This window comes from Protopterus annectens, chromosome 2.part2 (assembly GCF_019279795.1).
Source record: "Protopterus annectens isolate FY-2018-M chromosome 2.part2, PAN1.0, whole genome shotgun sequence".
In the NCBI taxonomy this organism is placed as follows: Eukaryota; Metazoa; Chordata; order Ceratodontiformes; family Protopteridae; genus Protopterus; species Protopterus annectens.
In genome coordinates, this window is record NC_056730.1 from 296,428,741 (window position 1) to 296,444,633 (window position 15,893).

At 44.3% G+C, this 15,893-nt stretch overlaps 1 protein-coding gene across 1 annotated transcript in view; it reads left to right on the forward strand.

The window, feature by feature from the left end:
• The window catches only part of CHD1 (chromodomain helicase DNA binding protein 1), a gene marked incomplete in the record, with an annotated part of 4,694,407 nt that overhangs the window by 4,247,923 nt on the left and 430,591 nt on the right, over nucleotides 1-15,893 (forward strand). Inside the window, 1 exon segment of the mRNA XM_044063873.1 lies at nucleotides 11,862-12,116. Within this exon segment, the coding sequence (XP_043919808.1) occupies nucleotides 11,862-12,116 (255 nt within the window).

Consider the following 15,893-nt stretch of genomic DNA (forward strand, 5'->3'; position numbering starts at 1 on the left):
AAAATGTCCGTCATGGATGCCCATGTGCAGTGTGTTTACTGTTTGGGTGAGGTGCACCTGCAAGAGTCATGCAGTGTCTGTCACTCCTTTTCCACCAGAGTGCTTGCAGAAAGGAAGAGGAAGTTAATTGATAGGGGTATTATCAAACACCCTTTTTCAGAGGCATTGTCTGACCAGGATGGGGTCAGCAAATCGTCCAAATCTTCCTCTGAATCCAGGACTAAAAAAGGAAAAAGGTCAGAAAGTGTGGTGACTTTGGCTCCACTGCCTTCGGAGCCAACAGTCTGTTCTTTTCAGAACCGGGACACTGCTCTGGAACACGTTGCCGAAAAACCTCCTCCAATCGGCTCCATCTGTTCACTCTTCCAGGTCTTCTGTCAGCCTTTCCGATCTGGATATGGACTGGCTGGTTCAGAAACTCTTAAAGGCACCAGGCCTAGCTAAATTGCTGTCGGCTCAGACCCAACCGTCAGAGCCGAAGACCACTACTCTTGAGTTGTCTGCTCCTCCGAGCCATACTGGACCTTCAGAGCCGAAGGAGGCCGACCTGATGATTGTAGATCCCTTGGAGCTGACATATGCTCCAGTGTCGTCGGCTCCATCTGCTCGGACGTTCTCAGCGCCAACTGGGGATTCTAGGAGCCGACACTCTCCGGTCGGGTCCGGGGTGGATAGTCGCACTGACTTGTCAGTGCCAACTCTTCCCCTCGGGGCCTCGGCTCGGGTGAGCTCGGCTCCTGGCTTGGGTGAGCTCAGCTCCTATCTCGGGCTCGGAGCCCACGGCTTCGGTGTGGGAGGAGATCGCGACTCCATCAGATCCGTCGACTCCTTTGCATTGGAGCCGAGGTGCATTCGAAGCCATGAGACGAGTGTTGTCTCCTAAGACTTCCTCATCTCAAGGTCTGGCTTCTTCTTCCCCTAAAGTGCCTGTGTCAGTTTCTGTTTCCACCAGTCATCCCAAGCGTAGAGACCCTGAGCCTCAGGTAGCCCCACAGGGCGCTCCCTGCTCTTCTGAGACCTCTCCAGAAGTTCCCATGAAGAGATTATGCAAGAGGAGGCATTTGGACTCCCCACAGGAGTCCCTCACATCGGACACCAACTTGGGTGAATCAGTAGGGTCCCCCAGATCCCCCTCTGAAGACATCTCCTTTGCAGAGATTCTTGAAATTTTTAGGCAGAGGGGTGATTGGCAGTCCAAGAGCCCTACTGAGGACGAGTCGGTTCTCATGAAGGCGTTTGGGTCTCAACCTTCCACCTCTTTGGTATCTCCGCCCTGCGATGAGCTTATGGATCTGGTCTCTCTTAGGACGTGGGAGTCCCCAGAATCTATGGAACCTCTTCCTAGGAGGCCTAATAAGTTTATTTCTGCCTCCGTGGATAAGTCTTTTTTGACCAAGGGAGTTCCTGTTGATGCCATGCTGGTGGCGGCAACCACCAAAAAGGAAATGTCTGAGACTTCTTTGTCTATCCATCCTTCTAACAGAGAATCTAGGATCATGGATGAATATGGGAAACGCATGTTCAGTTCAGTGACTTTCTCACTCAGATCACTGAACTACTTGACTCATTTTACCAGACTGCAGAAAGATCTCCTTAAGGAGTTGGGAGATGCTCTTCAGGGTGCTGTAGCTACGAGTGCATCCGACAAGATTGCCACTCAGCTCTCTATCCTCAATTCGATAGTCAACTCGCCCATGCGTCTCGTATCTTACGCAACTGATGGTTCGACTAGAGCTGCAGGTACAGGAATTGCTCTTCATAGGCATGCCTGGATGTGACTGTGTTCCTTTGCGGAACCCTTCAAGTCTTCCTTTACGAATACCCCATTTGACGGCTCATCTTTGTTTGGGCCAAAGGTGAAGGAGACTTTGACCAGGTGTGAGCAAGAGGGAAAGACTTTGTCTGCCGTCGGAGTCCATTTTTCCACCCCCACTCGACCCTTGCCTAAAGGTCAGAGGGGAGGAAAGATGTGGTTCTGGAAAGCCCAAGGAGCCTTTCAAGACGCACATGGAGAGCCCCCTCCAGAGGCAGAGGAGGGGCTTTCAGTGGAAGATGCCGCCCTCGCAGCAGAGGGGGTCCGCAACACCAGGGTGACAGAGATCACTTCTCTTGTAAGTCCTACCAGTGAGCCTGAAGTGAGGCCCGGCTGTCCTACTCTGGAGGCAGTCAGGGGTTGCTTGTCGTTGTACCCAGAAGCCTGGCTAAATATAACAAATGATATTTGAGTACAAAGTATCATTTCCAGAGGGTATTTCATACCATTCTCCATCCAGCCCCTTCCCGTCAAAAAAATCCCGGACGTTCCACCCAGTCACGTGGGACAAGTAGCAATAGAGGTACGCCGATTGCTAGAAAAAAGTCATCCAGCCAGTCCCGGCAGACCAAACAGGATTCGGACCTTACTCAAGACTCTCTTTGGTTCCAAAGAAAACAGGGGACTGAAGACCCATTTTGGATCTCAGCAGACTCGACCAATTTGTGAGAAAAGAGAAGTTCCGAATGGTCATGCTACAGTCCATACTCCTGTTTCTAGGGAAGGACAATTGGATGTGCTCGATCGATCTCAGGGATGCATACTACCACATAAAGATGGCCAGGCCATCCAGAGATCACCTGCTTTTCCGGCTGGGAGCCAATCATTATCAATTCCGAGCTCTGCCCTTTGGTCTCACTACAGCCCCCAGTGTGTTCACCAAGTACATGGCAGTAGTTACGGCTCACCTGTGGCATCTAGGATTCCAGGTGTTTCCGTATTTGGGCGATTGGCTCCTTACCTCCACCACCAGGCATCAACTTCTTCAAGCGAGAGAGGCTACTCTGACACTGCGATCAGCTAGGCATTACAGTTAACTTCAAAAAGTCTGTCTTGTCATCGCAGCATATAGTTTTTATAGGGACAGAATTAGACACGTCAACCACCACTCTTCGTCTTCCACCAGAAAGGATTTGTATTCTTCGCCAACACATCATGTCCCTGATATCAAAGGACAGAGTACCAACTGCAGAGGTATTGAAATTTCTAGGATGGATGGCAGCAGCAATTTTAGCAATCCCGTTAGCAAGGATGTATATGAGAATCCTTCAATGGCTTCTATTCACGCAATGGTCTTACCAAGAACTTCCAATGAGTCATATGATCCTGATAACGAATTTCTGCAAGAAGGATCTTCAGTGGTGGTTGATGTCTCCATGTCACAATAGGACGTCCCTTCATGCTCCCCCCTCCAGTTGCCACTATGACACAGATGCTTCCCTGATAGGGTGGGGGTGGGGCTTTTTCAGGGAAAGACTGCCCAAGCCACATGGACAGATCAAGAATCACATCTGCATATTAATGTCCTGGAGATGAGAACAGTACTTCTAGCGTTGTAATACTTTCAGGACTCTCTTCCTGTAGGGACAATTGCAATACAGACAGACAACATGTCAGTGGTCTGGTACCTGAACAAGCAATGCGGGACCAAGTTTTATCCCCTTTGCCGAGAAGCCCTCAGAGTATGGCAGTGGGCAGTGTCATCCCAGTGCTTTCTGATAGCAATGCGCATCCTGGGCAAATCCATAGTCATAGCGGACAGAATGAACAGGGCAATTTTATTGCCCCACGAATGGTCCCGCGAACAAGAGATTGCGGACAGGATCTTCCGCAAATGGGTCCAGCCTTCCTGCGACCTGTATGCCAGTTATATCATCAACAAATGCAGAAGCTATTTAACCCTGATTCCCACACCAGGTCATTCCCAGAGGGATGCTCTTGTCCACGATTGGCCCCCGGGTCTCCTCTATGCATTTCCACCAATTCCCCTGATACCCAAATTCTTACAGAAAGCAAAGTCACTGGGACGGATGATCATCCTTATAGCCCCTCAATGGTCTCAGCAGATTTGGTTTCCGTTTCTTTACCATCACATTCTGGAAGACCCATGGATCCTGGACCCAGTTCCGGACTTGTTGACACATCCCTCAGGGGATCTTCATCCATCCTTGCAGACACTGAAGCTTAACCGCTTGGCTGCTCCAATTTCCAGCATAGCTAGGCTTTATAATCTTTCCCATGACACTAGTCAAATTTTATTGGCCTCCCATAAACCTTCCACTAGAAAATTGTATCGTAGTAAGTGGAAGAGATTTTCCATTTGGGCTTCTTCCCACAACATTGACCCTTACCAAACGCCATTGTCTTCTATTTTACAATTCTTGACATAAATTTTCAACAAAGGAGCAGCAGCTGCTACGGTGCGAGTACAATTAGCTGCGATATCTAATTTCCATCCAGGAATCGATGGTTTGAATATTATGGCTCACCAATTGTCTAAGGCTTTTCTAAAAGGTTCTTTTCACATGAGGCCTCCAGTGAAGACACCTTACTCTCCCTGGAATTTGAATTTTATGTTATCTTGCATCATTCTTTCTCCTTTTGAGCCTGCATCATCTTGTGAACTAAAATTTCTGTCGTGGAAAACTATCTTCCTCGTAGCCATCACTTCAGCCCGTAGAGTGTCAGAGCTCCAAGCCCTGTCCATCAAGCCCCCTTATAATGGTGTTCCATGCTGATAGAGTATCTCTCAGGACAAATCCATCCTTTTTACCTAAAGTATGTTCTGAGATTAGCATTAATCAAGTCATTGAGTTGCCCGTTTTCTTCCCTGATCACACCAGCAAATTGGAATATATGTTGTACAAACTCGATGTTCATAGACAACTTAGATTTTATTTAGACCGAACAAAAACATTAGGAAATCAGATCAGCTTTTTATGTCTTTTTCTGAGGCCAGGAAAGGTAAACCAGTTGCCAAAGCAACCCTGTCTAAGTGGCTGTCGGATTGTACCACCTACACATATTCCTGTCATAACATGACCTTGTCTAGTAAGGTGAAGGCTCATTCAACCAGAGCAGTTTCTACCTCTTCAGCCTTTCAAGCCAAATTACCTTTGGACAGCATCTGTGCAGCAGCCACATGGTCTAAACTTCAGACTTTTATAACTCATTACAAAGTGGATAAGGCCTCCAGGGACAGGGCTTCATTTGGTTCTACGGTTCTAAAGAGTGTACTTCCGTGAGCCACCCAAGATCAGGGTGCTAGGGACACTACCCATCACTGAAGAATGAATGGCAAGCTTGAACAACTTCACATAAAGAAGTTATGTACTCACCATAACGTTCCATGTGAGTTGTTCCATCTCGTCTTCATTCTCACTTCCCTCCCTCCTTCCCCCCTCCTGGCTGGCAGTTGACCAGGAGGCTGTCCTCATTCTGTTTTTTTCAGTGTGTCCACATTCCTAGGCAGAATAATTATTGTACTTCTATAAGGTATGCAGCAAACAAGATCTGAGGTAATTTTAGCAGTGCATTGTGGGATAAGGGGTAGGGTCTTGAGCTACTGGAGAACTTTGAGCTTGCTAGTCGGCCGTGTCACAGCAGAGGATCGGCTCCGAAACCATCAGTGAAGAATGAAGGTGAGATGGAACAACTCACGTGGAACGTTATGGTGAGTACATAACTTCTTTTTCTGGATGGTGACGCTGCAGTCGATGCTCCCATCCCTGGGAAAAAAATGAGTGGATGTGCTCTCTAAATCTCCAGGATATGTACTACCACATAAAAATGGGCAGGCGATCCAGGAGACACTTGTGCTTTTGGCTGGGAGCCAGTCACTACCAGTTTTCATGCTCTGCACTTTGACCTCACTACAGACCCCAGAGTGCTCACCACATGTATGACAGTAGTAGCAGCTCACTTGAGACGTTTAGGATTCCGGGTGTTTCCATACTTAGATGACTGGCTCGTAACTGCCACGACAAGGCATTGGCTAATCAAGGCCAGAAATACAACCTTGCAACTCTGCTTCCCACCAAGGGATTACCATAAACTACGAAAAATCTGCCTTAGTGCCTTCTCAGCATGTGGTATTCATAGGGGCAGAATTAGACTCAACACAAATGATGGCGAGACGCCCACCAGAAAGGGGTCCAATCTTTAAGGTACCACATGAGATATCTTTTGAGAAGAAAGAAAGTCATGGCAAGGATAGATGTTCTTCATGTTTCACTGTTGCAGTCATTACATTTGGGTTATCTGCCTGCAGGTAGCCCTCAGACGGCCTGAACAGCAAAGTCTTGGATTCCTGTGTCGGTTGCTGTCTCTTCTTCCATGACGTCAGGTCGTCAGGGGTATAAAACATGCAGCCGACGCCATTACATCAGTCTTTCTTGTCGCGCGGTGCCCGAAGCAGAAGCAGTTCGCAAGTGCCAGTTGGCAGACTCCTGAAATTTTCATTTTTGAGTTTCAGAATCAAAGTCTTCGAAAAAAGCTAAGTACCCCATTGGGGATCCTTTTTCTTGCTCTTAACCGATGTCAGTAAAAGTTAATTCTCTTACCTGTGGAAAGCAAATACCTCATAAATATTTTCATTCGTACTGCATTCCTTGCGTAGGTCCAGACCAAAACATCCCTTGCTGCTGGTTTTGTGCCTTATTCACCCCCCCAAACTATTCGTAGTGTGTCTATTTTCGTAGCAAATAATTTTGTTACTATGTTTAACTATCCAGAAATGGCTTCGGTAAGCCATCCGACTACCGATATTTCAGAAAAGCATAAGGATAAAGACAGAGACAGACCGCATAGGTCCAAGACTGCCGACGATGCTTCCGTTAAGCTAGTCGCCATTTCACCGGTACTCAGTGACGTGCTTTCGCAGCCCCTGATGCCTGCTACTTCAGATTCACAGGCCTCTACTGAGACCCATTTGGAGTCCGATATGCAGCGAGATGATTCTTCGACTATGGAACCTGTAGATGTCTCTACCTTGGATGGGTCCGGAGCCACTGTGCAGGCACCGGCTTCTGAGGATGTATTCAGGCCTACAGATTTGCATTTTAAACCTACGCCATCTTCTTCATCAAGGCCTAGAACTCGACCCACGCCTATAAAACCAACTTCCAAACCGCATGGTCAGGCCCATATGCCTAAAAAACAAATGCTTAGAATGGCTGAAGATCTTATTACTTTAATTAGGGGAAGCCAGCCTTCCCCCTCTAAGAGACCTAGAACTGATTTTCCTTTTGATTTTTCTGATCAGGATTCTGAAATTTCTGTTTCTTCTGATTACCAGGATTTGCCCTTATCTACCTATGAGGATTCTGATGCAGAGGATTCCATTCCCTCTGCTTCCCCTCCAGAAGATTTTTCTTTTGGTGAAACCTTGCATACTCTTAGGGAGTATTTCCGTTGGGAAAGCCAGGATTACTCTGACTCCAAAAAGACGCTTAGGGAATTCTTACTCTTCCCTCAACACAGGCATTTAGTTGTCCCTCCTGTTCTGGATATTGTAGATGATGCCTTCTTGGAATCTAGCCTGGCCCCAGACACTTTATGTCCAGCTCCCAGAAAACCTGACCGGTATTACTGAGTACCTGACTCTCACAAATTCCTCTTCAAGAATCCTACTGTGGATCCAGAGACCATTTCCCAAGGACCAAAGGGCATTAAGGCTACTGCTGCCAAAAACCCTACCCCCTCTGATAGAGATTCCAGTGCCTTGGAAAGATGGGGTAAGAAGGTATAAACTTCTGCTACTTTGGCCATTAGGGCCTTAAATTGCCAGTTTTATATGTTAAAGTATCAGCAGCATATTTTACGACTACGTAAACAGAAAATGATGTTGATTCCTGACTGTGCTGAACATAACGAATTACAGGATATAATGCATTCTGCTGAACAAGTTGGTAAACATACTTTGCAATGTGGTTTTGACTCTCTAGAAGCATCTTGCAGGGCTGCTGTCACTGGGTCTGTACTTAGAAGGCATGCTTAGCTTAAGGAGCAAAACTTGCCAGATTATGTTAAAGGTAAATTACTGGATGCTCCCTTAAACCAAGACCGCCTGTTTGGCAATAAAACCAATGAAGTCCTTAAAAGGATGGAGGAAAAAGCTAAATCTATGCAAACTTTTTAAAGATTTCCTGCAAGTACAGCTTTCCAGATTTAGTAGGCATTGGCCTTCTAAGAATTTGTCCTTTCCAGTCTCTTCCAGGCCTTCTCTGTCCAAACCCAGGAAGCAGACCACCTAGGTTACAGTCTTAGGCTACACACAGGCTTAAGCAGTGGGGGGCTCCCACTTCCAAAGCTGGAAGTAGTAAGACACCCCCCTATGGAAAAATGTCACAATGACTTAACCTTAACCCTTCCAAGCCCTGCTCTACTGCCTGCTACCTTAGGAGGAAAGCTTGCCCTGTATGCAAAAAACTGGTAACTCATTACCCAGGATAAATGGGTTTTAAATATAGTTTTCCAAGGATACAGATTCCACTTCCACACCTTACCAACCCGAAATGGTTGGCCAGACCTACCACCAAATCAGTGGGAAAAGGCTCAACAGCAGGTTCTCTCTCTTCTAAGTATCAGGGCTATTCAACCTGTCCCAGCAGAAGAAATGGGGCAAGGTTTTTACTCAAGAATTTTCCTGGTACCCAGAAAAGACTGCTCCTGGCATCCTATCCTGGACCTCTCTATTCTAAACAACGTTTTGGTAATCCCAAAGTTCAAAATGCTAACACTTCAACAGCTGCTTCCTATGCTGGGCAAAGATGCCTGGTTGGCAACCTTATACTTAAAGGAAGCTTACCTGCACATCCCAGTAAGGGAATCTTGCAGGAAATACCTACGCTTCAAGGCAGGCTCCATGCACTATCAGTTCTCTGCACTTCCCTTTGGCTTATCTACTGCGGCCAGGGTATTCACAAAGTGTCTAGCTCCAGCCATTGCATTTTACAGGCAGAGAAATATTCAAATATACCCATACCTGGAAGATTGTCTGATTCAGGCAGAAAGCCAGGATTTGCTATTAAAACATCTGGCATTTGTAAAGAAACTTCTGACCTCACTGGGGTACACCATAAACGAAAAGAAATCATACCTAGTACCCTGCCAACAGATTGTATTCCTGGGAGCAAGCTTGAACACAACTTCCCAGATGGCTTTCCTCACTCCAGAGAAACAAATTAATTTGACAACTTACTTCAAACCACTGGCCACAAAGACCCAGCTATCTGCAAGCCCTGGGGTTCATGGCCTCTTGCATTCTACTAATTCCATATGCAAGACTGCATATGAGGAAACTACAATAGTATCTAAAAAGCCTATGGTGTCAACATTCTCAGGACCTGGAATCAATCCTTGTATAAAGACAGAGTTCCTTTGGTGGGTAAAGGCCTGCTACCACAACAAGGGGCTCCTTTTCACTCTACCTCCTGCTGCCCAGACCCTAACAACAGAAGCATCAGACTGTGCATGGGGGGCTCACTTGGCAGGGCAGTGCATTCAGGGCAAATGGAGCCCAAGTCAGATGCACCTGCATATCAACCAAAAAGAAATGTTAGCTGTACAGAATTCCCTGACATCCTTCAAAGACAACATCCTTCCAGGACAATTATTGGTAAAGACAGTAAACACCGCAGTTATGTGGTACATAAACAAGCAGGGGGTAACCCATTCGTGCTCTCTCTGCAGACTAGCCATGGCTCTGTGGAATACAGCCTTGAGCTACCAAGTGCACCTACAAGCTGAGTTTCTGCCAGGCAAGCTAAATTCACTCACATACAACCTAAGCAGAAATCTCATGGACCCACACAAATGGGAACTGGAATCAAAAATATTCAACCTCTTGAGTAACAAATGGGGGGGGGCTCCAGAGATAGACCCGTTTGCCTCCCTCCAAACTACCTATTGGACAAATTCTGCACAAGGACTCCCCACAGTCAAGCTTGGAAAGTGGATGCCCTGTCCTTTACCTGTGAAAGCCTCTCGGTTTATGCCTTTCCCCCTCTGCCTCTCCTCTCGAAGGTTCTGCTAAAGATCAAATAGACCAAGCCAAGGACAATACTGATTGCACCAGACTGGCCACACCACCATTGGTACCCCCTCTTGTGCAGTATGATATTGCTGGAATCATGGCACCTACCTCAGATACCTGCCCTGCTGTCCCAGCAGGCGGGCCAGATTCTGCACCCTCAGCTTCAAACCCCGAACCTTGCAGCCTGGCTAATTCCTAGAGCACCTCAATAGCATCCTTCAGTAAGCAGGTGCTAGATGTCATTCTGGAAGCAAGAAGGCCTAGTACTAGGAAATCTTTTGCTGAAAAGTGGAAAAGATACTGTTCCTGGAGCCAGACTCAGGGGATGGGCACAACAATGCCCAGCTTAACTCATATTCTTTAGTACTTAACAGAAATGCTCCACAAGGACCTATCCTTCTCGTCAATTAAAATTCATGCCTCTGCCATTTCAGCACATTATACTACTGAACCACCCCTCTTCACTCACCCCTTGCTAAAGTAATTCCTCAGATGGGCCAAAAATTTAAGACCCCCCCCCCCCAGGAGAGCTCCTACTCCAGCCTGGGACCTTAACTTTGTATTGGAAAAGCTCACTCTCCCTCCCTTTGTACCAGCTGCAACTGCAGAGCTGAAATTCCTTTCTTGGAAAACAGCCTTCCTTCTAGCCATCAATTCAGCAAGCGGAGTGTCTGAATTACAGGCCCTCATGGCAGTGGAGCCCTTCATTGTCTTCCATGCAGACATGGTTTCCCTCAGGACCAATCCTTCCTTTATGCCCAAGGTGGTGTCTAGTGTGGCCCTAAATCAGTCAGTTCATTTGCTTACCTTTTTCCCCGAATCCACAAAACAAAGGTGAGCGAATACTGCACTCTTTGGATGTGCACAGATAACTTAGATTTTATTTGGACAGGACTAAGCCTCTCAGAAAATCTGAACAGCTGCTAGTTGGCTTTGCTGCAGAGGCAGAGGGGAAGGCCATTTCAAAGCAAACCATTTTTAAATGGATAGCCCATTGCATTCATTTCCACTATAAGTACCATGGAAAACCTACCCCACAGGGGATAAGATCACATTCCACCAGGGCTGCATCTACCTCTGCAGCCTTCCTCAGAGGAGTCCCTACCGGGGACATCTTAGAAGCTGCTACCTGGAGCTCTGTACATACCTTCACCAAGCATTATCACCAAGCATTACCACATGCCTATTTTTTCTAAATGCAGAGCTGGTTTTGCCATTGCAGTTATGCAGGGCTTATTAGCTGGTCCTATTGCTCTCTGACTTCCTCCTACCTTCCTTAGCTTTGGGAATCGATCCAAATGTAATGACTGCAACAGTGAAACACAAAGAACATAGTACAGTTGTGTACACCTACCATAAATGTAGATGTTAGAGTGTATTCACTGTTGCAGTCCTGGTTACCCTCCCTCCAGCCCCCTGACTTCTCTTGGCTCTACCTTTCCGTCTTGTTTGATGTATTTAACCTTTCTGATGTATTTGCTTTTTGATGGAGGTGTAACATAACATATAATTGCTTCCCATTATGGGGGCACCTGACATCTGGGGCAAGAAAAACTGATGTAATGGCATCGGCTGCATGTTTTATACCCCTGACAACCTGACGTCATGGAAGAAGAGACAGCATCCAATGCAGGAATCCAAAACTCTCGTATTCTGGCTGGCTGAGGGCTACCTGCAGGCAGATAACCCACATGTAATGACTGCAACAAAGAATACACCCGGACATCTACATTTATGGTAAGTGTACACAACTGTACTTTTTTATTTTCTCTTTAAATTACCATATTTACGATATCTGTGAGTTGAGACTGGGTTGAATTATGCTGGTGATTCAGTATTTGCATTTAAATATTTTAACATTATTTATAAATTAAATTTATTTAGTTATCCCTGAAATAGGGACAACACAATTACAGAAACATAAATAACTTAGTTCTGTTGTTAGTTTAGCAAAGCCACTGATCTGTTCTATTTGCTATTGCTGTATACATATAACTGTTTTGCTGCCTTTAGGAAGAGATCAGCCCATTAAAACCGCAAAATAAGAAGAAAACAGAGAAAGAAAATGATGTGCTGTCTGAGCCAGAAATTTCTGTCAAAAATGAGGCAGAGGAAAGGGAACCGAATGAGAAAGAGAACAGAAGGGAAATTAAAAAAGAAAAGGAAGATAAGAAAGATGTGAAGGAAAAAGAAGTTAAAAAGGAATCAAAGGAGAAAAAAGAGCTAAAAGTAAAAGAACCAGTGCTAAAAGAAGTAAAGGAAGAAAAGGTATGCTACAGGAGCAATGTACCAATATTTTCTAATGAATACAATTCAGCTTTTGTGCATTTTATGGTAATTTACTGCGCAAGAACATCTTGAGTCTATTTTTTAAAGGTTTTCTGCAGAAGGAAATTGTGAGAATTCCTGTGTCTACACCAGGTAATTGCTTTCTTTTGCTGCTGCCATGCTTAAAGGCATTCACCTCCCCTTGATCAGCTATTAATATTTAGTTGCATGACTTGTAGTGTGAGCCCTTAGTGCTGTGCTTTTTTTTCTGTCATTTACAGAATCTGGATTTTTAATCAAATACACATTATTTGAAAGGTTCTTTTTATGATACCATGGAAACAGAAATAAATAATGAAGCAATGGCCCAAAACTTCAGAGTGCAGAGCTAACTGAATGAAACCAAAAAGCAACAAAGGCTTCTTTGTAAAAATGAATGTTGTACTTTATTATAAAAAATGTGTTTTGTTTTTAACCCAAGAACTCCATCAGAATAGTTTGATTCACAACCTTAACCCAACATAATAGGAAAACCTCGGGTTGCATTTTAGGAGTGCTCATTGGGTAATGTCATTATCAGAGTTAAGTTAATGCATTTAAATACAAATACATATAAAATGTGTGCGCACCCCTGTTAAAAATGCCAGTTTTTTGTGATATAAAAAAAATGAGACCACAACAAATCTTTTCAAAACTTTCCCACCTATAACCTGTACAATTCATTTGAAAAACAAACAAATCTGTTGGGGGAAAAATATAAAACATAAAGTACAATAAGCTGGTTGCGTAAGTGCGCAAACCCTTAAACTAATACTTTGTGGAAGCACCTTTTGATTTAATTACAGCATTCAGTCTTCTTGGGTACCCACCTACCATCATTTAGAGACTCTGATAAACCCCAAATAAAGTTCGGCTGTCCTAGTAGGATTTTCCTGACATTTACTCAGTTCTCTGCTACAGCGGCAAACACCATGGTTTGCAGAGAGCTTACAAAGCATCTCATAGTTGAAAAGTATCAGTCAGGAGAAGGGTACAAAAGAATCTCCACAGCAGTGGATATACCATGGAACACAGTGAAGACAGTCATCAAAAAGTGAAGAAAATATGGGACAACAGTGACGTTGCAAATAACTGGACGTCCCTCCAAAATTGATGAAAAGACAAGACAAAAACTAGTCAGGGAGGCTGCCAAGAGATCTACAGCAACACTGAAGGAGCTGCAGGAATTTCTGGCAAGTACTGGTTGTGTACTACATGTGACAACAGTCTCTCATAGTCTCCCTATCTGGACTAATGGGGAAGGGTTGCAAGAAGGAAGGTTTTTCTTACACAGATAAACATCCAGGCTCGGCTAACATTTGCAAAACAATACAAGTCTCCCAAAAGCATGTGGGAAAATGTGTTGTAGTCTGACCAAGGTTGAACTTTTTGGCCACAATTTCAAAAGGTACGTTTGGCGCAGAAACAACACTTCGCATCACCAAAAGATCACCATCCCTACAGTGAATCATGGTGGTGGTAGTATCATGCTTTGGGGTTGCTTTTCGTCAGCTGGAACTGGGGCTTTAGTCAAGGTGGAGGGAATTATGAACAGTTCCAAATACCAGTCACTTTTGGCCCAAAATCTTCAGGTGTATGATAGAAAGCTGAAGATGAAGAGGAATTTCACCTTTCAGCATGACAATGACCCTAAGCATGCATCCAAATCAACAAAAGAATGGCTTCACCAGAATAAAATTAAAGTTTTGGAATGGCCCAGCCAGATCCCAGACCTAAATACAATAGAAAATCTGTGGGGTGACCTGAAGAGGGCTGCACACAAAAGATGCCCTCGCAATCTGACAGATTTGGAGTGCTTTTGCAAGGAAGAGTGGGCAAATGTTGTCAAGTCAAGATGTGCCATACTGATAGACTCCTACCCAAGAAGACTGAATGCTGTAATTGAATCAAAAGGTGCTTCAGCAAAGTATTAGTTTAAGGGTGTGCACACTTATGCAGTCAGCTTACTGTATGTTTTTTATTTTTTATGTTTTTTCCCCTAAACAGATTTGTTTGTTTTTCAATTAAATTGTACAGGTTATAGGTCACATTAAAGGTGGGAAAAGTTTTGAAATGATATTATTGTGGTCTCATTTTTTTTTATATCATAAAAACTTGGCATTTTAACATTTTTATATCCACTGTATGTGTATGTATATGTATGTGTATATATATATATATATATATATATATATATATATATATATATATATATATATATATGATGTGCACTTACGTGTGCTATGTTAAATTACTAAAACATGAAACTTGTGTGAAATAGATTGAGGAAACTTTAGAAACAGTATACTGAAAACCGGTTGTTTCAGTGTTTTTTTCTAGAATACATTAACACTGGGTTCTGTAAGCTCTGTGTAGTTTTCATGCAAAGCATAGACAAAGTTTGTGTTTGCACTGTGTGCAGCAGCGCTAATTACATATTCATGCTGCTCACGATGTTTAAACGTAAACAAGCGCAGTTTTGTGGCTGGCAAAGTTGTTCCCGGACAGTAAACCGTGTAAAGCAACACTGGTAACAAACCTGGTTACCTCAGTGCACAGTAGCTTAGCAGGATTGCGCAGAATGCCACAATGATTTCCAGGACTTAACATATAGTTTTATATGTTCCAAACACTGTGCAGGACAGTGTGCACAGTGTAGCGTATTGTGAAATCCTATTCCAGGCATTCTGCAGAGAAATTGTGCAATGATTTGTAAGGGTATGTGGATCCTCATGTAAAATAAACACTCAAGGGAAGTGTGTGTATTAAATAGGGACACACAGATTAACTTTAGGAATGAACACAAGGAAAGAAGACATATGAAACAACCCAGTGTACAGCAAATGAGGGCATGTCAGTGGAAGACAGTTGTGGCAGGAACACCAATCACATATCAGTATAAGTACAGACTGCATAGTGAAAATGTGTATTATGTGATTGTCACACAATGTGACATAACACTGGGGAAGATGTCTTTGTGAGTTAGGTATCCTTACATAAATAATGCAGAGGACATCTGTCACTACAATTGGGGTAGGGTCTGTATTGTGAAGCTGTGCAAACTAATTTGCCTGAATGAGTGTAATCTCAGCAGAGGTCTCCAACAAGTGGGATACCGGTAAAGGCTCATGGACAACAGTAAAAGAAGCACACACAGTCATGGAATATATCGGTATAATACCATCAGTAATCCCATGTCTGACATAAAATGTGATTCTGAGTAATCAGAGATGGTTCTGGCACAAACACACTTGTGCAACCATTATGGCATGTCAGCAATTCAGCAGGCTGAGGGTAGTCATACACACTGTCCTGACACTGTAACATCTGCTGGAGGTGTTATAAGGGACACTGCTATACCTGTGTGTGACATTATGATCAATGTAGGTTACTTGACTGGTGTGTATGGCATGTATAGATGTATACCTTGACTGGTGTGCATGACATGTATATTTTTGTGTGTGTGTGTGTGTGTGTGTGTATATATATATATATATATATATATATATATATATATATCATCTGAAGTAGTTTACTTCATTTGCTCTTCAACCTGTAGGATACGGATCCGTATAGGATCCGAGACGGCAGTTTCACCAGCAGCTGATCCGAGCTCCAAGCTCCCCCCCTTACCCATAATACCCCTCCATCTCCTATGTTTTCTCAAATCTCATTTGCCGTGGCTTTGCCTAGCACCATGGTCTTGGAGCTCCAGGCATGGTGCTTGCTTTAATAGTG